At 42.6% G+C, this 21356-nt stretch overlaps 2 protein-coding genes across 2 annotated transcripts in view; one reads left to right on the forward strand and one right to left on the reverse strand.

The window, feature by feature from the left end:
* The window catches only part of ANKRD29 (ankyrin repeat domain 29), a 33449-nt gene extending 32052 nt beyond the window's left edge, over positions 1-1397 (reverse strand). The window contains exon 1 of the mRNA XM_027715889.2: positions 1339-1397. Within this exon, the coding sequence (XP_027571690.1) occupies positions 1339-1359 (21 nt within the window). The 5' untranslated portion in view covers positions 1360-1397. The remainder of the gene's footprint in view (positions 1-1338) is intronic.
* Positions 1398-15922: 14525 nt separating this feature from the next.
* LAMA3 (laminin subunit alpha 3) overlaps positions 15923-21356 on the forward strand; it is a 114209-nt gene continuing 108775 nt past the window's right edge. The window contains exon 1 of the mRNA XM_039382131.1: positions 15923-16240. Within this exon, the coding sequence (XP_039238065.1) occupies positions 15983-16240 (258 nt within the window). The 5' untranslated portion in view covers positions 15923-15982. The remainder of the gene's footprint in view (positions 16241-21356) is intronic.

Genomic DNA, 21356 nt, shown 5'->3' on the forward strand with positions numbered 1-21356 from the left:
GGTACCCTCTATTCTGCTCTGTTGAGACCACACTTGGAGTACTATGTTCATCTCCAGGGCCCCCACATTTTTACAAGGGCATGTAGTGACAGTACAAGGGGAAATGGCTTTAAACTGGAAGAGGGCAGGTTTAGATCAAAATAAATTCTTTATTGTGAGGGTGGTGAGGCACTGGAACAGGTTGCCAAGGAAGTTGTGGATGCTCCATCCCTAGAAGTGTCCAAAGCCAGCTTGGATGGGATTTTGAGCAACCTGGTCTAGTGGGAGGTGTCCCTGCTTATGACAGAGGGGTTGGAACGAGATGATCTTTAAGGTCCCTTCCAACACAAACCATTGCATGACCCTGTGATTTCACCACCAAGTATAAGGCTGAGCTGCACTGTGAACAAAGGTATTCTCCTGCTTGCCAGGGCTGTAACTGCAGGTGGAAACCACCCGCTACACCACCACTGAGCTGACATGGTGCCTCTGAAGCACTGACACTTCACGGAAGAGATAACTTGACAGGAGTGAGAGGCAGGTACAGGGAATAATCCATCAAATAAAGTAATGCAACACAAGCAATATGGCAAAGGACTGGCACCAAGCTGCTGATCAATAAGAGAAGGACAAGCACAGCATCCAGAAAGTGCATAACTAAGGAGAAGATGTACATCCATCATAAATATTATCTGTTAACATAATTAGTAAATTGCTGCTTGCTTCCCTCTTTGCCAAATAACCTTTTTAATCCTGTCCTCAGATTAAAAAACTTATTTCAGGCAATCTTTGGAAATGAGAGCTCTTGCATGGGTTTGGTTGGAAGAAGTACAAAAAGTGACAGGAATTGGAGGCAGCAAAGGGAATGAACCAGCCTGGCTTCAGTGGACACCACAGCCTGAAAGGAAGAGCACGGATAAAGCCTGCCTCCTAACTATTACACAACCAGCACCAGCAGAGACGGTTGGAAAAGTGAAGAGGAGGCTCCTGACTGCACCAAAACCCACAGCACGGGAGCCCGGCCACCCTAAAGCCAGCTTTACGCTCCACGGAGTCTCGCAGTTTATGTAACGCAAGCCACGCACCCTTTTGGGGCTGTCAGCTGTGGAAAGCGTCCGCTCTATCAGCTGCCACCGCAGCACTCCCAGTGCACCCCATAGCCCGGGAAGGACGCTGCCGTTTTCTTTCCCTCCGCCCTAAACCACCCTCGTTTTTCCTAAAAAAAAAAAAAAAAAAAAATCAAATCAATCCCCGAACCCATGAATATGACGGAGCACTTCACGGACAGCCGGCACGGCAAGCGCAAAGCGGGAACCCAAAGGCGCATCCCTCCGCCCCTCTCCCTGGCGCCCGGCTCACCTTGAACGACATCCTGCACATCGCCGCGCTCCGCCTCCGCCTCGCTCCGCTCCGGCCCGCGCAGCTCGGTCCGCACCGCTCCGCGCCCGGGGCTGCGCGGGGCCGGGGCGGGGCCGGCGCCTCCCTCCGCATCACTTTGTGCTCAGGGGTTTCTGGCTATTATTATTCCCCTTTGAAGGTTTTGGGTTTTGGTTGTGGTTTGGTTTTTTTTTTTTTTTTTTTTTTTTATGCAGGAGGAGAATATTTGGGATTAATATTATTATTATCCTTAAGAATATAAAATTAGAAAATAGTAGAATATAATTAATTATTTTTAAGCATATAATTTCATATAGTTACAGAGAATTTTATTCTATTGTTATTGGTGGTATTATTACTGTTATTGTTGCTGTTATTAGTAGTAGTAGTAGTAGTAGTAGTATCCCCCGACTTCAGCAGCGGCATCCTGAGAAGCCAGCCCCCGCAGTGGGGGACCCATTGCTCTCAGCCTCTCGTTCAGACCTATAGATCAGGCCTCTGCAGCTCAGAAAGAGAACAGAAATGGTCCAAAACTCGGGTACCCTTACCCCAGCCCCAGCCCCATCACAGAGCTAATGCCACCTCCACAGCACCTCCTTTGTACTTCGCAGCCTTTTCCCTTCATATCCAGGAAAACCTTGTTAAGAGTAATGGTTGTGAGTACACCCACGCTGCTGCCACACAAGCATGTGGGGGTGAGCACCCCTTCACCTTGCATGCATCCAGCTATCACCAACACTATCTCTCATGGGTGATGTGCTCTCATTAGGAAGCCAGTGAGTTCTTAAGAGCTTAATTTTAAGCCTTTAAAAATGAACAACCATAAAGCCAATGCATGTCCTGTTTTGCCTGGCTGCCACAGATTTCATTCAAAGTCTGCGTGATATAAAATAGGCAAAGCAGGGCATGCTCTGGTGGGAGATTCCTGAATTTCTTTGCTATTGTTGGTTTAAACTGAGCCCTTAGGGATTTTACTCTTTTGATGTGCACACATAAATCCCATTCATGGGAAAATTATGCGCGTGCACTGAGAGCAAATACTTGCGCTGAGATCCAAATAGTTTATTCTACAAATCTGCAAGTGAAGGATTTTCTACAGATCTTTTTCCTGAGGCAATATTCATCTGTGCATACAGTAAAACAAACGGTAGGGAAGCAGATGAAAGCCACTAATAGCACAAGCTCATCTCAGAATGCATGGCCTGGTGTGAACCTCACTTTAATTACTGAGAAGATCATACAAACATGGATGATCATTCTGATTTCTTCTTAAGCTTAAAAATACGGAATAAACTGAGTAGATTACATAGTTAAGAGTCATCCTTGCTCTGACCCAATTGCACAGAGTTGCTTGCCCACTGACAGAGGAAAATATTACTGATCTGTACACACTCCCTACCTCACCTTTGGAAAATCCCTGTATTTATTCAATCTATTGTGAATAACATGCTAAATTTTTCACATTCATGAGCCAAAATATTTGACAAAGGAAAACCAAAAAATTCTTTGGATAAACAACAAAAAAGGAGACTAAAGCAGTACAGGTTTTTTGTGTCTGTATTTTGGATGTCAAGGGAAAAATTTTGAAGTGCCTTTCTTAATTTACCCACAAAATCTGAAACTGCACCTATTTTCTGTTGCACACGGTCTCCTGTGATTTTTCTGTTCTTTTATTCAGGTGCAATAATTTGTCAGAACTGTTGAATACAGAAATGTATATATAAGGTACGTTCTTTTTTGGTGATCCTTTGAAAGTTTATCCCAGAATGCATTTAGAAACTCTGTTTTTTGATCTCTATCTATTGTTACACTCAAAATCATGTTTATGGGCAAAGAGGAAACACGTTTCATATATATAAAACCAAGAATTTATAATTAGTATAACTGAATCTTAACAGTCTAACACAAGAACCATTACTAGAGCAGATACAATTATTGCAGAAAAAGAAGTCCATACAGGAAAAAAAAGGTAATATTAATAATACTACAGTTAAAACCTATACACACTTTCTAGTTTTTACTCCTTTTCCTGATATTATCCTCACCTTTCCCCTCCTCTGCTAGGTCCCAAGGTTAGTGGTTTCATTCTGATGGCAGTGCTTTGGGATGTTATGGTGAGCTGTCAGCATTGGGAATTGGTCACTGCAGGGAATATGATGTTCATGGTAATGGCTTCTTCCCTCTAGGGTCTGCATAACATCAGTTTTTATGTTTGCTAACATGCTTTTACAGCTGACTCTTTCTTCACCAGTCTACAGCTCCACATTACAACCAAACTCTAATTTCAATTAGAAGAACCGCTGTTAGAGCCAAGCCATGTAAAACAAAGTTGAGGGAGGTCAAGAAAAGTTTAAAGACAGTAAACCTGACAAGGCTCAGCCCTGATGACTTGCAAACCCAGTGTCTGCTACTAGCTGTGGGAATACTGCATTTTAGGGCTATGTGGTGATGCTACCTGCATCTCCCTTATTTTTGATTCTTGGCAGAATACTTAAGATTGCAAGATACTTGAATGGATTGGGAATTGTTACCTATTAGGCAGAATTCATCTGCAGGGCAGCAGGCTGCATTCCTATCACCCAGTATTTCGTCGAAGTGATTATTTCAAATATCCTGAATCACGTTGTCTTGTACAAATCTGAAGGTGATCTAAGATGAATTGCAGGAACAAATCAAATTATTGCCTTTAAAAGCTGAGTCAACCATTCTGTGTAAGTCACAGACAAACTTCACATAAGCCAGAACAGTTCAGGCACATCTATATATGAAGGATTAAAAGAAGTAGCACAAATTTTGGATTAGCCAAAACATTCATTTGGAGCTCTTGGTTCAAACATCTACAAGTTTTTATGCAAAGACAACATTAATTTCTATTTGCTTTAAAAATAGCCATCAACAAACAAATACCCATTTAGAAACGTGAGTGAAGAGTAATGTAATTTTGCTTGCTGTGTATGGAAATGGATACATATATTTCAGCAGATAAGATGATCAGTGTATGTTTTGTAACTTCAGCAAACTCTGACATGAGATTCTGCCCCCATTTTGAGAACCTGTTGCTAAATTTGACTGCCATCTTCAAGACTCCAGAGCTCTTTACTGCAGGGTGTGTCACACAATTGCATCTGCGTAACTCAGGAGATACGGCATTGACAGATATGTTTCTGCGTTACCTTTTCTCATTTCCCATATGGCTGTATGTCAATAGTGTCAATGCATTTGCTTTCAATATCACCTGGATAAAGATCATTGATGAGAGCCTGTGACATTTATCCTCCACTTGTAACATACTCTTCTTCTGAAGTTTTGCAAATGGTGGAGATCTTAGTATAATGTTATTGATTTCAGCTGTATCTACATTGTCTTCTTTCCTCAGACATTTGCTTCCATTAGCATTTAGTTATTTAAATATTTTTTTAAATGCAAATAGGTTTATATGTTTTTCCAGAAATAAACTACTTTACCCAAAGACTAAAAACAAAAGGCAATTTAAAATGTAAAATGGAGCAATCTTCAGCAGTTTCAGCTACAAATTCTGAAGCCTGGTTTTACCCAGACAACAGTAATATGCCTTGCTACTGTGAACAGCAAACTCTATTTCTATTTTACTAAAGGTATAAATCCTCCATACTACTCTAGTTCTCTCTGAATGATTTCAAAATCCTGGATCATTGCCTCTTAGATGACTGTTGTATGTTTCTGCCTATGACCTCCTGTGTGGGCTTAGGCAAGTCTTTTGTGCTGAAATCTTCAAAAATGGCTTCTCAGTTTGGCTTCCTTACATTCTCTTGCCTTATAACTCAAAATGCTGACACCAGGACAAAGATTACTTTTGAAACCATCAGCCTAAGGTTTTCACACATCAGTTTTTGTCAGCAAGATTCAATACCAGCACACAATAAGAGAGCAGCTCTAAAATATTTTCTCTTTCCCGACCTTTGGACTCTTTATGTTGCTAAAATCACTCTTGATCTTGGCTAAAGCCTGCAATGCACTGTGGAGTGAATTGAGCTGGCAAGCTCAGACACCACCAGCAGTTCTGCTGTGCAAGCATGGACATCTGCATAGACCAACAAATCCAACTGCTTGGATTGCTAAATCAGTTCATGCTGACTTCTCTGGGGACATTCACATTAGAGTTCTAGTCTGGATGAGGAGTACACAGCTGAAGTGACTCTCCCGATTGTCTCTCTTTACTGTGCTCTTTTCTTACTGTGGAGGAATCTTGCACTATGCAAATTGGATCCATTTTGAACTAATCTCAAAGAATTTCTCCAGGAGCAGACTCAGTGGACTGCAGCTGCAAACTGCATTCATGTCCTGGGATTGAAAGAGAGCTAATCTGAATTAAAACAAACGCACGAACACAACATTAAATGGTACAATGTAGAATTCAGGTCTTCAGCACCAACTATTTGCTCTACAGATTCACTCCTGTTGGGCTGCACTACTTGCAAACACAGACAGCCTGTGTTGTGCTACTACTACCACAGCTAGCTTAGGTATCTCTACACTGCAATGCAGTCATTGATGGAGAAAAAACACCTTATGATAAGATGTCTGGTACAGCCATGTTGGCCCCCCTCCTGACTGAAAATTATCCAAAGCCTTGTGCCACCAGCTCTTCTCCTTGCCCTGTGTGTGTTCTCTCATTCAGTGAGAATCTGGAAAGTCTCAGTATTTGCCAGACATCCTGCAGCCCCTACAAATGGGCTGCAAACTCTCTGGAGATCCTAAGCCTGTGAACTGCAGTTTACTATAGGTTTCATGTATGTGTGCTCCATCAACCCTCTAGAGGGACATGGTGAACCTGACTTTTTCAGGGTGCACTATGCATAAGCAAATTCATGGTACATAGGATACACAATAAATGTGATACTTTCCAAGCTTGTTGTATCTACTGAAAACAGCTTGTGTCATCAGCTTGTACGTGTCCAACAAGAGTGATACATTCTGGAGTGCCTGGGCATGCCCATCCCCTGTCTGGGAGTATTAATCATTTCTAGCATGCTATACTACGTGTGAGTATTCTTCTGACCAAAAGGAATCCTTGGCTGCCTCTTGGCTGCAACTTTTGATGCCCTTTGGCTCCTTCATAGGCACTCAAGGTTGAATAAATGGGCTTGCTTCTTTCAATGAGAATAGCACTGCTCATTTCACGGGAAACACTTGAACAGCCACAGATGAAAACAACAGCATGTCTCAGATGGATCATTGTTTATGTACTTGCCAACCTTTGCATGCAAAATGCTAGGACATTATGAGTTGAATATTACTTAGAGTGCAACATATTATTGTAATTCCAATTGTCTTTCAATATATGTTTAGATAACTACTCATAAGAACAGAAATAGTGACAGATCTGAGAGGCACTTCTAAACTAATTCAGCGAACTGGTATTTTAATTCCAGCATTCACCTGTGTACAAGGAGTTTTAAATCAGGAAAGTGCCAGTACATATCCATCAATGTGTCACTGTGAAAATGCCTAGAAATACACACATGGCCTTGCTGCTGGGGTGGTATGTAATTCCCTAACTTGATCTATTTATGAACAAAAACGATGCTACTCATTTCAAGCCAAAATGTTATTCTTGCTAGCACTCCATGGACAATGATTTCAATAACATAACTTCATGAAGATCTGATACTTCGGACACTGAAATCAGTAAATCCTACCATACGATGACAACTCTGACAATTAACTCATCAGATCGCATCAGGCTAATTCATGCTGTCATGTCTTTCCAGTACATTTGCACCCTCTTTTATGAGACTGATTTCAGGATTTGAGAAGCACTTATGCATGATTCTTTAAGGAATTTGACCTGGTTTTGTTGATATCTTTGTTGTAGAATCTAATTTAATTTGAAGATGGAATATTGCAAAATTCAGGGCAAAGGAAGCTAATAGATTGACCGTCAATTTTGCAATTACTAGGAACATTATAGTCTTCAAGTTGTATATTGCACTTTTCATGTTAGTATCTTAATTTTTTTTTGACTGTTAGTTAATTTAAATTTTACATGTTCAAGAAAAGGCATTTAAATTATCAGCAATAATTTTGATAAAACAGTCTATAGAGTAAAAGTTTTGCCATCTGGTCTGTCATTTCCATGAATCTTTCCCTTGCTAAACTGTAGCATAGCCAGCTACATGGGCTGTTCCTTATTTCCATAACATTAAAAAAACCCCAGGTCTATTTTACAAAAACCAGTGTATAAAGAAAATCCTATGAGCTAATAGTGATAATGAGAGAAATAGTAAAACATCCTTTAAAACAAATCTTGCAGACTTTTCAGGAAAATTGTACCAAATATTTATGAATCCCATAAACTTTTTAAAAATAGAATGGAGAATTTACAAAACTGGACCTGAAAATGGAAAAGTTTATCTAATAATAGAAACAGTTTACCCAACATGTTCATAACTGTATGCATTCATCCTTTTAGGGAGCTCTTACCTTGAATCTGTCTTTTCAATACATGGCCCTTTTGCTGAGGCCTCCTATGATATCCAATTTCATACCAAATTTGCTAGTATAAGCTTGTGTAAGGACATGTAGCTGCTAGGAATCACAAGAGTGTTATTAACTTCCTTCATGTGAACCTTTGAACTGATGCCTGAGAGAATGACCTGGGATTCAGAGAGAAGTTAGCACAGCATTTAAAAAAGTAGTAGAAAGCAATTTCCACAAATTATCATTTGAGTATTTCAATGCCTTGCTCTTTTCTCTTTTCCATTTGTTCAGGGCAAATTAACGCTTTTTGCCACAGATATCAAGTGACAGGTCAAGGAAGTCAGTGAAAGGACTACAACCACCATTTAAGACCAATTTCTAGTCCAGCATAAGAACCAACATGTCATCTTCACTTAGGTGCAAATGCCTTTCAACATTCAAACAGCTCCAATTTAAACATCTCTATGTTAGCATCTGTACAGATACAACATACTCGAGTTTTTTTTTCATCCTTCTCTTCCCAGTCTTAGAATATTGCTCTCTTCAAGTTACAAGGTTTTAAGACAGCGAGTACAGGTTGTGACTGTATGTTTTCTTCATCTGTCATTTCCTTTTGCTTTCCCTGCTTATCCTCTGTATATGCTGATTTAATGACTCAGTCTGAAGCGAACTGTTTACCTGTTTCCTGTCTGCTCAGCCAGAGAGAAGTCTGTGAGCCTGCATTCAAGTGCTTTGAGTTTGCAAGCTTTCTAATTCCATGCCTGGCGCTTAACTGCTGGTGGATACTCATGCAGACAATGAAACCATCCGAGTCCACAGAGAGTCTAAACTTGATGGGCAGTGAAGTTGTCTAAATATAAAGGTAGATTCGAATTAAATAATATCACAGTCATTTTTCCCAGGCATTGTTTGTATATTGTTGTGTATAAGTTTACTGTGGGAGGTGTTGTGGTTCCGAAAACATACATATCACATGAGTGTGAGAACAATGCATGGTATATCCCATAAGCTACTGTAGCCTAAGTAAACAGATTTGTTAAGGGGGAAAACCTCATTAGCACTGCACAGGAACCACAAAACTGCTCTGTATTTAGCATGGAAGCACAAGATTCTTGCCATCTCATTCGCATGAGGCGTTCTGAACAGCAAAACCGTATGTGCTTCGTTATTTCTTCTCTGTCCCAAAAGCCTTGTCCAGGGACAACAGAAGCCATTGCGAAACATAACTTTCAGGATCCATCTCCGAGATGGCTCCCTGGGAGCTTAGAATCTATACCACTCAGTAAAACTGATCTGGTTGATTGGTTTTATCTTCGGCTGCAGAGAGTGGAGGTCTTCAAAGGAAGGGACTGAGGACCTTGGGCTGAGGGTAAGAATGACAGGGCACAAGGAAGTTCCATGGGAGTCAACTCTACACATGTGAGAGGAAAACTACTTACATTGCCAGGTACAAAATTTATTTAAGCTACTGGCTACCGCTCAGTCTGTTCAGTTTCTCTGTCTTATGCTCTGCTGCTCAGAAAATCAGTCCACTAATGGAAAAGAAAGGACTTGGCTAAAGGACACAGGCATAAAATACCCAAATGACTAATACCACAGCAACACTAAGAAGCTATCACTATCACAATCTCCTAATGAAGCATCTGATAATTAACATGTCTGAAACCAGTTATTAAAAACAAACAAAAAAATTAGGGATTTATAAGAGCTATAACTTTTATAATTATAAACTCTCTTCCAATGAGAATTTTTGTAGTGTACTATGTCTGTCTTACAGAAATCTGTAATTGTGCTAAAAAAAAAGTGAAAGTATTCTCCACTAATTCTGCACTTTCACAAGGGATTTGTTTTAAATTTACTTTATTTTCCAAGTTACAAAAATAAAAATAAGTAAATCATAAAGTTCTTGCACTGTACCTGTTTGAATTTTTAGTTATATTTGTCGCCTGATCCTCAGCTGGAATAAATTGATATAGCACTGTTGTCTCCTCAGTTTATACTGCTAGAAGTCTGTCTTCCTATCACAATTAAACATAAGCTTCTATTTAAAATTTAAGAACTTGATGGTCAGGCTAGAGCTGAGACTGAAGTAAACCTGAGTCAGTTTGTGACAGCAACACTATCTAAAAGTATAAAAAGTTTTCTGGAAACAGATCCCAGGAAAAACACTGCCTAATTAATAGAGATCAGATCACAGAAAATTCTTGCAGAGAAAACTGTGAAATCCAGATGCCACTCTAATTTAACTAATGGTTAAATAAGCCTGCTAAGAAAAGCAGTTTACAAAGAAGTGGTTTCCATGAGGAGCTGCTTGGTGTACTGTGGCAGGGAGTCTGTGCAAGGCTGTTTTCCTTCATGATGGCCAAAGGAGTAATAATAGCACCGATGTCAGAAAAATAAAAAAGGAGGATGTGAAAAATATAAGAGTAGACATTTTTACCCAGATACTTGACTGACAAGTCTTTGGATACTGACCAAAGGAAGCATGTGCTTCTTCACAAAGGACCAGGCATTATATGACCAAGACTTGTTTTCTTCTTTTTGAACTTTTAAGTCCATGAGCAACTCTATGAAAAATACAGGAAGCCAAGAATAAAAAGGAAATCGATTAAGAAGTAAAACAATAAAGTGGATGGATTTTAATGTTGTCCATTAGAAAGTTTCTTCAAGTTAAAAAAAAAAAAGAGAAAGATACACATAGTCAACATGAGTTACAGTCAAGCATAGTTTGCTTAGGGAATCTTAAGTTAACTATACCTTTAGCTACACACCTCAGAGTATTTCTCTTGACTTATTATTTGGAATTGAATGGCAAAGAAGTTGTGCCTCCCTTCCAGGGTTGCCCTAGCCCAGGACACTCAGTGAGTAAACATACAAAGATCAAAACCGGGAGGGACAGGCATGACTTTTACACACTGGCTACTGATGAAAGCTCATGGTTTTGCCTTGAAAATGGAATTTGCCTTCTCACGAATGAGGAAAGTGTTGTAAAGTACCAAACATTCACCTTCCCTCTTTGGCTTAGCACTTCTCTGCAGTGAAAGAGTTTGAAATAATAAAGCTAAGTCTTGCATCAGCCACACAGACATTTTTAAGTTTTTTTGTCCACAATCCCATCAAGCCATGAGCACACACTAGTAAGCCAGGACATTTCCAGAAAGACCAAAAGATATAAAAAGAGCTATGATGAGAATGCTCTTCAGATGTTGCAATTTACCTTAAGAGCCCTTAGAAACTGAGAGTATTCACAGTGGCTTTCTTTTATAAGAATACATCAAGTAAACTTAAGAAGCAGAATGTACAGGAAAAAGTCCATGAGATTTCTGGCTGGCAGAAGAAGAGATAGCCCTCATATTAGGCTGTAGAAGAATGCTAAGTAAATGGTAGCTATTAAACCAATATGCAACAAGCACAGTTGCATGGTATGACAACATTATGCAGACAATTAATTGTGAAAAAGTTGTAAGTACCTCAGCTGAGATACCTGAATCATATGAGATGATAGGATGAGCAATATGAGAGGCTCCATTTGCATGGGTAATGAGATCTCCCAGGCACAGTACAAGGACATTCAGAAAAAGATGGTCTGTGAAGAAGGATGGCATCATCCTAGCACGTACATCCAGAAAGAAACAGGTGAAAGAAACAAGAAAAAAAAGAAATCAAACCAAAGGACAAGGCAAAAGTGCAGTTTTGAATAACTGAGTTTGGGATACACTAAGTACTCTAGGCATCTAAACTGTTTCTGCTGACAGAACTGCATTTTAGACCTAGGTCCCAGCTTTTTTGTGTCTCTATTCCAGTTACATGGAGGATAATTTATCTTTTGCAAAGGGACATGGCACAGTCCTCAAATACTGTGGCACAAGAAATTTCTGGAAGATGAAAAGGCTACTTTTATCAGAATAGTAGAGACCCACATGATCTTAACAGAATGCATCTTATTTAATGACATTCAGTGAAGACATGGGTTGTGCCAGCATATAACTGTACACTGCGCCATTTTTCTGTTAAACCAGAGTGTCTGCAAGTAACCTTAGTTTAGTCTAGTTGTACTGGAAAAAAGCTTTATTACAACTAATGAAAGTTTACTTATAGATGCCATCTGAATATTAACCATGCATAAACATTTATGACAGGATGTGATAAATGTCTTATTTCCTTGATAAAACTAGGGAGTCTAATATGAGCTAGAAAGCTTCTGGTTGGGTATTAGTACTCTGGGCTATGTATGTGCTTAACTGATTATAATTTTGAAGAAAGGTTCAGTACTTTGCAGGAAGATTCTTCCACAGACTAAATCTTTAGGACTGGCTTCAACATAAATGCCATAGATGAAACTTTTATGGGGGAACAAGACACACAATTTAATCTTTAATGACCACTGACCAGAGACTCTGGACTAAATAATCTGAGAGACTTTCTAGCTACCTGCTGGCATATTGATTCATTATTATCTCAAAAAAAGAGCAAATTTCCGTATCACCTGATGTGGCAACATAGGTTGGTAATATAGGAACTAAATAGTACCACTAATTACTCAGTGAGTAATCAAAAATATTGCTCACTGAGATTATCTATTGATGATCTCATTTTCACTGCAAGTTTATAACATAACATTTATGAAACAGCAGTATGAGATGAGATGTGCTATACTGCACATATCACTAAGAGAATGAAACAGAGAAGTTATATCAGCAAAGCTAATTCTGAACAAACATTCCTGATTTGAAATTTTAAATGAACATATTTTAGAATAGAAAGAATTATCTATAGTTAAAGTAGCATAAATGCCTACTAATGTAATGTAATCTGTTTATGGCCTTTTTAACCACCAGTGCACTTGTAACAAACATGGGTAGTGCCCTCCCCAGGTCTTCATTCACGAAGCCTAGCCATGATGATGTTAAAATAATACAGACCCACAAACATTTTCAATTGCTTACATTTGTTCAATAAATCAATCAACTAACAAAGTTTGCTCCTTGCAGACAGGAAGAAATAGGGAAAGTAAATCTTATAAAGGCTGAACAAAAAAGGATGAGAGGCTCTACTGTGGGGAAAAAAGGGCATGTCACTGGAGAAGAGCATTTTCTGCAGAGAAGCACTGTTATATGCTGATTGCTGAGCTGCCAGCTAATAAATTCTTACCTGTGTTTATAGAAATTGTAATTACAACAAAACATGACATGAGGGGAAGATGAAGTATCATTGCATGAATTATTGATAGTGACCTTTTTACAGGATGAAGTTCTACATTAGATGGGGTGAGCCAAAACTCAGTGAAGTCAGCAAGTGCTTTTCTGTGGATTTCTGTTGGCTTTGGTTGTGGCTTAAAATAGATTAAAAAAAAAAAAGAGAGAGATACAGAGTCTAGAAATTTGGACAGTTCCATTCAATAAAAAAAATTTCTCGCTCTTCTATTCTTATTTTACTTTTACTTCCCATGGTCCTAAAATCCCGCAAAAGCCAGGACAGACTCGTGGTCATACCGCAGCTTGCACAGTGCTTACCAGACAAAGACAGCACTGCAAATTTTCAGTTTTCCATCTGCTAGGGACAGGCCATGCTGTCATTATCATCTCCATGTATACATCCACGCTCCTGCTTCTGTCTGCTTCCTCACATAATTAGTTCACTATGGCTTCACATAGTCCCAGGGTCTCTGCATAGAATTTTGGTCACTTTGTATAGGAATCAAGTTATTTAGTACCCATGTTGGGAATGCCACTATAAACATTTTCTCCCAACTGCTTTGAGTCAAAGGCAAAAGTTGTCATAGCATTTTTCATAATATATGCCCACATACTTAGGTATCTCTGGATCTCTAGAGATTTGTCAAGAAAATCTAAAAGGTGGCACTTTGATCTCCATTTCTAGAAAACACAGCAAATTAAAAAAAGCTTGTTTGGCATAAGTGTTTAACAAAAGAACAGAAAAATCGCTCAGAAGGCCAACAAAATGCTTTTGAATGTTCCTATACATTAAGGAAAATAGACACTTTTGTGAGGGAAGGACCAGGAAGATTGGAACAGGAAAATTTTTTCCTCTCTTTTTCTACCAGATAGGCTAATTTTGTGAATGTTTACAAAGTTTCATGCCTGTTTTTAACTTCTAGGAAACCAGATCCAAGAACATGTTACTATTTTACCAAGCTGTTTGGTTCTTGCTCATGTAAGCCACATTTTCTATGTGATACTTCCCAATAAATTCTGTGATATTCCCTGTTTGAGAATAGACATCTCTTGTGAGCAAGGACTGCCTTTTGTGCTGCGCAACGTACCAAACAGCTCACAAGAATCGTCTCTTTAAAATGAGATTGCAAAGGATTTCCTGAACCTGAACTACCCAAAACAACCTGTGCAGGCCCTTGTAAGAGCTTGCTTGCTCTGGACTTACATCAGATACTTCCAGATCTCCATTTCTAAAAACTGATTTACTCCAAGGTATACTTCGGATTTCACCAATTTTCAAGAAATAGTTTAAAAGATCAGTGGCTATCCTATCTGATAACATGGCATTTTGTTTAACGGAACATTTCTTTGTATTCAAAGCTCTCATATTTTTTACGAAGTACAATCTATTGTACAAAATGACATGATATAACACATGCAATAAGATAATTTCCTTTCCACAATGCCACAGTTGGAAAAGGGGAGTATTTTTAAGGTGCTCTAGAGATTGAAAGCATTTATGAAATCTGATATATATGAACTGACAGCATGCTACATTTATGAAAGCCAGCTTTTACTATGGAGGACACAAAAACTGTCTCCCACAGACGTGTCTCTATGGGGTGCTAAAGCCATAGTGGTAAACAAACAAGGGTGGTGATATTTTCTTGTAGGCAAAATCAATAGCTTGTGGCTGGTGCTTCCTGTAACAGTACACCAGGGATTTCCCTTGCTACTGCTGTGTGGCATGTAGCAAAGCTTTCCTAAAGTTATGAAATACCCTGCAACTAACACGAATCACTATTAAAATATTGTAATTATGTATATCTAACCACATCTTTTGTCTAAATCCTGCAAATTTGGCTAAGAGCACTGAACACTGGGTGTGTATGTGCGGGGTTGGAAATGTGAACAGGTATGAAACTTAGGATAGCAATGCCATTAAGCAGTGTAAATCCTGATACAGATAACATGGTTCTTTGACCTCCTTCTCCCTCTCCAACATCCCCTCCAGCTCCTGTGTTACCCAAAACTTGTGCCAAATAGCTTCAAAAAGACAGGAGGCTCATTGTCTGCTCTGGATGAGCATGAACACCCATTTCACAAGGAGCTGTGAGCACTAGCTGTGCATTGCAGCAGGGTGGCCCAGGCTGCACGGTTTCCAGCAGCCTCAGAGCACTGAAAATGGCAAGAGGAGATGCAATTTCTGCAGCACAGTCACGCAGGATGTCTTCCTGAAGGTCTGCTGAGAGAAGGGTATACCTTGTGCGGGGGTATCCCTGCTCAAAGGAGAAGGCTGGGAAACTTTAACTTGTCACTCACTGTATGTGACATGACAGGTTGGGGGTTATCACAGAATCACAGAATAGTTTAGCTTGGAAGGGACCTTAAAGATCATCTCGTTCCAACCCCCCTGCCCTGGGCAAGGACACCTCCCACTAGACCAGGTTGATCAGAGCCCCATACAACCTGGCCTTGAACACTTCAGGAATGGGGCATCACCAACTTACTGTATTGTGGACAAATAACGAGGGCGGGATGCTCTGAGATTGCTCCACGGTCTGTCGATAATACTAACCCTCACATTTATCCAGGAAGAGGAGGATCAAAGATCGCCAGCTGAGCCGGGGGGGGGGGGGGTGGCACCTCTCGGCATGCCCGCGCAGCTGGGCGCTTGGGCACACACCTGGAGCAACCCCGCCGGCCCGGAGACCCTTCCCCCGTCCCGTCCCGCCCCGTCCCACACACCCGCACGCCCGGGAGACTCGGCCCGCCCCGCATCGGGGCTGCGTCTCGTCCCGCCCCAGCCCGCGCAGCGCAGGCAGGCAGGGCGTGAGGGAGGTGCGGGCAGAGCGCGAGGGAGGTGCGGGCAGAGCGCGGGCAGCCCCCCGCCGGCTCCTGCTCCTTCTCCTGCTCCCTCTCTTTCTGCTCCCGCCCGCCCACCGCAGCTGCAGTGCCGCCCCGGGGGCGGCGAGGGCAGAGCCCGGCGTAGGATGGCCGCGACGCCGGGCTCCCCGCTGCTCTGGGCGCTGCTCCCGCCGCTCCTCGCCCTGTGCCCCGCGCAGCCGGAGCCCGGCGCCTCCCGCGGGACGGGGCTCAGCCTCCACCCGCCCTACTTCAACCTGGCGGCGGCGGCCAACATCTGGGCCACGGCCACCTGCGGGGAGGGGCCGAGCGGCGGCGGGCGGCCGGAGCTCTTCTGCAAGCTGGTGGGGGGCCCGGCCGCCGCGCCCCTCGGACGCGCCATCCAGGTAACTGGGCGACCCCAGGAGCCGGGGAGGGCGGCGGCGCCGGGACCCCCTTTCCTTCGCACCTGCTCCCTATCCCGCGCCGCCTCCTGGCGCTGCGGAGCGGCGGGGGGCTGTGTGTCTTTTGGGGGGGCTGGCGCTACCCTGGGATGCGTCGTGGTCTCGTTTTCTCCCGGCTGGGCGTGTGCCACGAGCATGGAAGGGGAGCGTGGACCGGCGGGAGCCCAGGCAGGGAAGGGCTGGGCAGCATGGAAGCGGGCAGCGGCGGTTCTGCCCGCACATCTGCCCTCAGGTGCTCCGGTACCTTCTGGAGACACACACCCACACACTGCCCCCGCCACGGGGAGCGGCCGCTTCCCCTCCGGCCCCGATGCCCGCGGTGCACGCGGTGCTGCGGCTTCTCCCGGAGATGCGTGAGCTGCTCGTCCCGTCGGGCACCTGGAAGTGCCTTAGAGGGAACTCAGGTGGTGTTTTGTGGCCTCAGTGCGTGGCCTATGGTCCGCGGTGGGCAGCGTGATGCTTCTGAGGGTAAAGCAATGAGCTCGGGGGGGATGCATGGGGCGGGGCTGCAGTGGCAACCGCTCGCTGGAGAGCAGGCATCGCTCCGACGGGAAAAGAGGTCCGGGTTTAGCCAAGTATTTTGTGGCTCTGTGGTATTTTGCAAGCACTAAATGTGAGGCTTATCGTCTGTGCCTTGTGTTGCTTGTGGGAGGAAGCCAGAGACTCCTTGGAGCTCTGACAGGGAGTATAAGCACAGAGGGCAGCGAGGATCATGTTGTTCTCTCCTAGCATAGCACAAGATTATTGCACTCATTTTGTGCCAGTCACAAGAAAGATAACAATAAAGTGCAAAACTCCCGCAAAGGATTAATGGAAATATATTTTTCCTTTGGTAGAAACTTGTATTGACATGTCTGTTAGAGAGAAAGGAAGGAGTAACAAGCTGGTGTACTGCGATTGATGCTCAGTATAAGTTTGATCAGAGCTGTGTTACAAGGGAGGACTTTCCTGAAGCATCGGACCTTCCGAAGTTATTTTATTTGTATTATCTCTTGGTGGGAGAAGAGAGCCAGAATGAAACTGCAATTTGAAAGGGATTTTGAAAGCTCTAAGGTCCACTGTCTGACTCCAGGCAATACAGAAAGAATGCAATTAAATTTTTAGTGTCTTGGAAGAAGGGTTAGTGTTTCAAAGTCTTATGAGGTGCTTGTATCTTTAATAGTGAAATAACCCTGCATATTTGGTTTCAGAAGGGGTTGCAGTGGATAAAAGAGTTGTTTTCTCATTTCTTTATGAGAATAGATGCTCAAAAAAGGGGGAGAGGACTAAGAAGGTGTACTTCTTGTCATGTGCCATCATTCAGGGAGCATGCACCATCATTCAGCCTGCCCTCGCAGTTCATTAGGCAGCCACAGTCAGCAGTGTGCTTTGCTCTGGGCTTCCCTCTGCCATGACTCTCTGCTGCACCATGAAATCTCAATTTACCTTATATCTTTGTACTGCCGTCAGTCATAAAAAAAAGCTCAGAGTGGGTTGGAGATGCTTACACGCTGAGTAATATACAATTTTACTAATAGGAAAACTGGGACACAGGTATTATATGCTTAAACTGAGGTTACAAAAAAGAGTTGTAATGATCAGCAAGCTGCTTGCTTCTCTGTTTCTAACACACCTCTGAAGTTTAGGCATCCGTCCTTCCATACTGAATGCAGCAACACCCATATTTAAAGTTGCCTGAAGCAATGATACCAGGAGGTGAACAGCAAGTCCAAAAATCTCTCAGCAGCTTGCTGTAGCCCACTGCTGCAGTGAAATCTCATACTGACATGTCTTGAAATATCAGAAATCACAGGATAATAAAAATCAGCCAAAGCAAACACCAGACAAACATGCTAAGCAAGCAGAATGAAGCCTGTTGTGTGATGCATGTTGCCATTGATGTTTTTTGTAATTATTCCCTTTATAGACTAACACCCAACTGGTAATGAGGGTTTGCTGTATAAAGGAAGAGGGAGGCTAGAAAGGAGGGAGCTCCTACTGTTAAATAGTTGACTTGCAGGTCCTAGGTTAGAGAGCTGTTATGGTTCATGTCCAATTCAAGTTCCCAGAAGGAGTACTGATAGCTCAACCCTGGCACAAGGAAGCGTGTTGTGCCTCTTACAGCGTTTGTGTAAGCATGGATACAGCAGCATTTCTCTCCAGTTTTAACAAAGCTCCATTGAGATACATAACATGAATACTTCTGAGATTTACCAGTAGTTGTGGTTCAGCAAGGGTTGGGAGGTCTTTCAAAAGGTCAGGGAAATCCAACAAGGGAAAATGTGATAACAGCACAATGTGCATATTTTCAAGCCACTTCACCTCACAAGTTCAAAGACACTGTAAATAAGAGAATCTCTTCTTTCATTGAAAATTGGAGAGAAGTGCATTAAGCTTTTACAGAACCTAAGCATAGAAGGATTTAAAATCAGCAGAATTATTTATGTGTTGTTTCTTAAAAGAGTCTGAGGGAAGGTCATGTGGCATTTACATAAAGTAATAGGTGTAATAGCCCCTATGTTGGGCTGATGCAAGTTCAAGTGACACCACACACTTGAGTCACTCTCTTTTTGTCTCCTCTACAAGACTGGATTGTGGCTGTTGCTCTATGAGCAAAGAAATTGGAAAGGAGGTGTGCAGAGTGATCCTCATTCTGTCAAAGGGAGCACACGCTCTGTTGCTAGTGCTATCTGAAAATGAGGCAAAGAGAGGAAAAGCAGACACAGCTTTATTTTTACTGCTCTGCCATTGGTCATTCTTGTTCAGCTTGTCATTTGGTGGAGTGTGTTTTAGTGAAGCCTGAATTATCCAGCAAATCCAAAAAGAGTGTTTGGAGGTTGTTTAAAGGTGATCAGTGGGATGGACAGTCCCTTCCTGGGCAGCTCAACCAAGGCTCTTAAGACAGTGCTGGACATGCCCTCTGGAAAGCAGTGTATTTCCCTTATGTAGCGCATCGACATGTGGGACAATAACTTAATAAGAACAGTGTTGAGTGAAGAAATGTACAAGAGTGTAAAATATTTCAGCAGCTGATAGATAAATGGCATGCCTGGTTTTGCCTGCCAGTCTGTCCACAGTGGTGTGCGGGTGTGCATTAAAGTCTAACTGCATACCTGTCCTGCCCTGCCAGTGTGCACAGAACTGCTAGGTATGAAATAATGAACAAGTTCTCCATTGTTGTCACTTTCCATAACTTACAGGCAAGACATTTTCATCCCTGGGTGTCTCAGGTCCACACTGGTGTATTTCAGCAAATCCTTTCATGCAGTTCCAGGTTTCTCCTTTGCTCAGGAGAAGCAGGGGAAAGGAGGGTAACAAGGTCACAGCAAATGCACACCTGCCTGCCTGATGAACTGCAGCCAAAATCAGACCAAGTCTCGAGCCCCAGTCTCCTGGAATGGAGACGTGTCCTGTAGCAGTTCCTGAGATACTGTCAGTGAGAAGGAAGACTGCTCTGTCCAATAATTTTTTTTCTTTCATTTTTTGTTTTGCTGCCTAGTTGGCAGGGTTGCTGGAATGTAATTTTAAATAACTGAAACTCCAGCTGTTGCAATGAAATTCTTTGAATTATGTGCCCCAAAAGGAAAAGATGGTATCTTGAGTTCAGATCAAGTGCTCTAGTATACTGAAATCACCTAAGTGCACGTAAATTAAATGCTTGCTTTTAGTAATCCCCGTTGTTTACTGGTCATTCAGCCTTTCTTTGAGGTTGTTTCCAGATCAGAGCTGAAACTGCTCTAGCAGCAACTGTTTCCTGTGTATTTCCAGTCTGATCATCGAGAATGTGAATTTAAACTGTGTTTCAAGCACATCATAAAGCTATTTAGGGAAGCTTGTACTGTTGTAACATATATGTCAGAACTTGAGCATGCATTTGTGAGGAAAGATGCTGTGATGTGGTAGTAGCTGCAGTTGTCGGTGCATAGATCGATTTCTCAGGGTATTGATTTTGCAGAGAGCAATATCATAGAATCATAGAATAGGTTGGGTTGGAAAAGACCTCCAAGATCATCAAGTCCAACCCCTGATCCGACTCCAATTACTATATCATGGCACTAAGGGCCACGTCCAATCTCTTTTTAAAAACCTCCAGGGATGGTGAATCCACCACCTCTCTGGGTAGGCCGTTCCAATGCCTGATTACCCTCTCTGTAAAGAATTTCTTCCTAACATCTAACCTAAACCTCCCCTGGCAGAGCTTGAGCCCATGTCCCCTTGTCCTATTGTTGGTTGCCTGGGAGAAGAGACCAACCCCCGCCTGGCTATAACCTCCCTTCAGGTAGTTGAAGAGAGTGATGAGGTCGCCTCTAAGCCTTCTCTTCTCCAGACTAAACAACCCCAGCTCCCTCAGCCTCTCCCCATAGGACTTGTGCTCAAGTCCCTTCACCAGCCTCGTTGCTCTTCTCTGGACCTGCTCCAGCACCTCAATATCCTTCCTGAACTGAGGGGCCCAGAGCTGAACACAATACTCAAGGTGTGGCCTCACCAACGCAGAGTACAGGGGAAGGATCACTTCCCTGCTCCCGCTGGCCACACTGTTCCTGATGCAGGCCAGGATGCCATTGGCCTTCTTGGCCACCTGGGCACACTGCTGGCTCATGTTCAGCCTCCTGTCAATCCAAACTCCCAGTCTCTTTCCGCCTGGCTGCTCTCCAGCCACTCTGTCCCCAGCCTGCAATGCTGCAGGGGGTTGTTGTGGCCAAAGTGCAGGACCCGGCACTTGACCTTGTTGAATTGATTCTGTTTGTCATCACTGCAGAAACTGGCAATGTTGCCCATGGCTAGCATGGGCTGATGTGGTATCTGCTGCAGCAAACTACCTGAATACAGCAGTGTCCTGGCATATTGTAGTTCATATGAAAATCTGCCAAACCATCTTCTCTAGCAGAGCTGGAGGAGGATCGTGTTATAACATGACCCCAGATAAAGTTAACTGACTTGTGTATGCGAGTTGTAAGTCCCTAAACAACTCTTTGAATTCTCGAGAGTTAACCTCAGTCAGGTTGGCACTGGCAGTGCTGAATCAGAACAGCTAATGGTAGACATGGCCTCTGGAAACAGCGTCATATTCTGGGCTTTC

The sequence above is a fragment of the Pipra filicauda genome, unplaced genomic scaffold, assembly GCF_003945595.2.
Source record: "Pipra filicauda isolate LSUMZ 115617 unplaced genomic scaffold, ASM394559v2 scaffold259_size1095435_pilon, whole genome shotgun sequence".
NCBI classification, from domain to species: Eukaryota; Metazoa; Chordata; class Aves; order Passeriformes; family Pipridae; genus Pipra; species Pipra filicauda.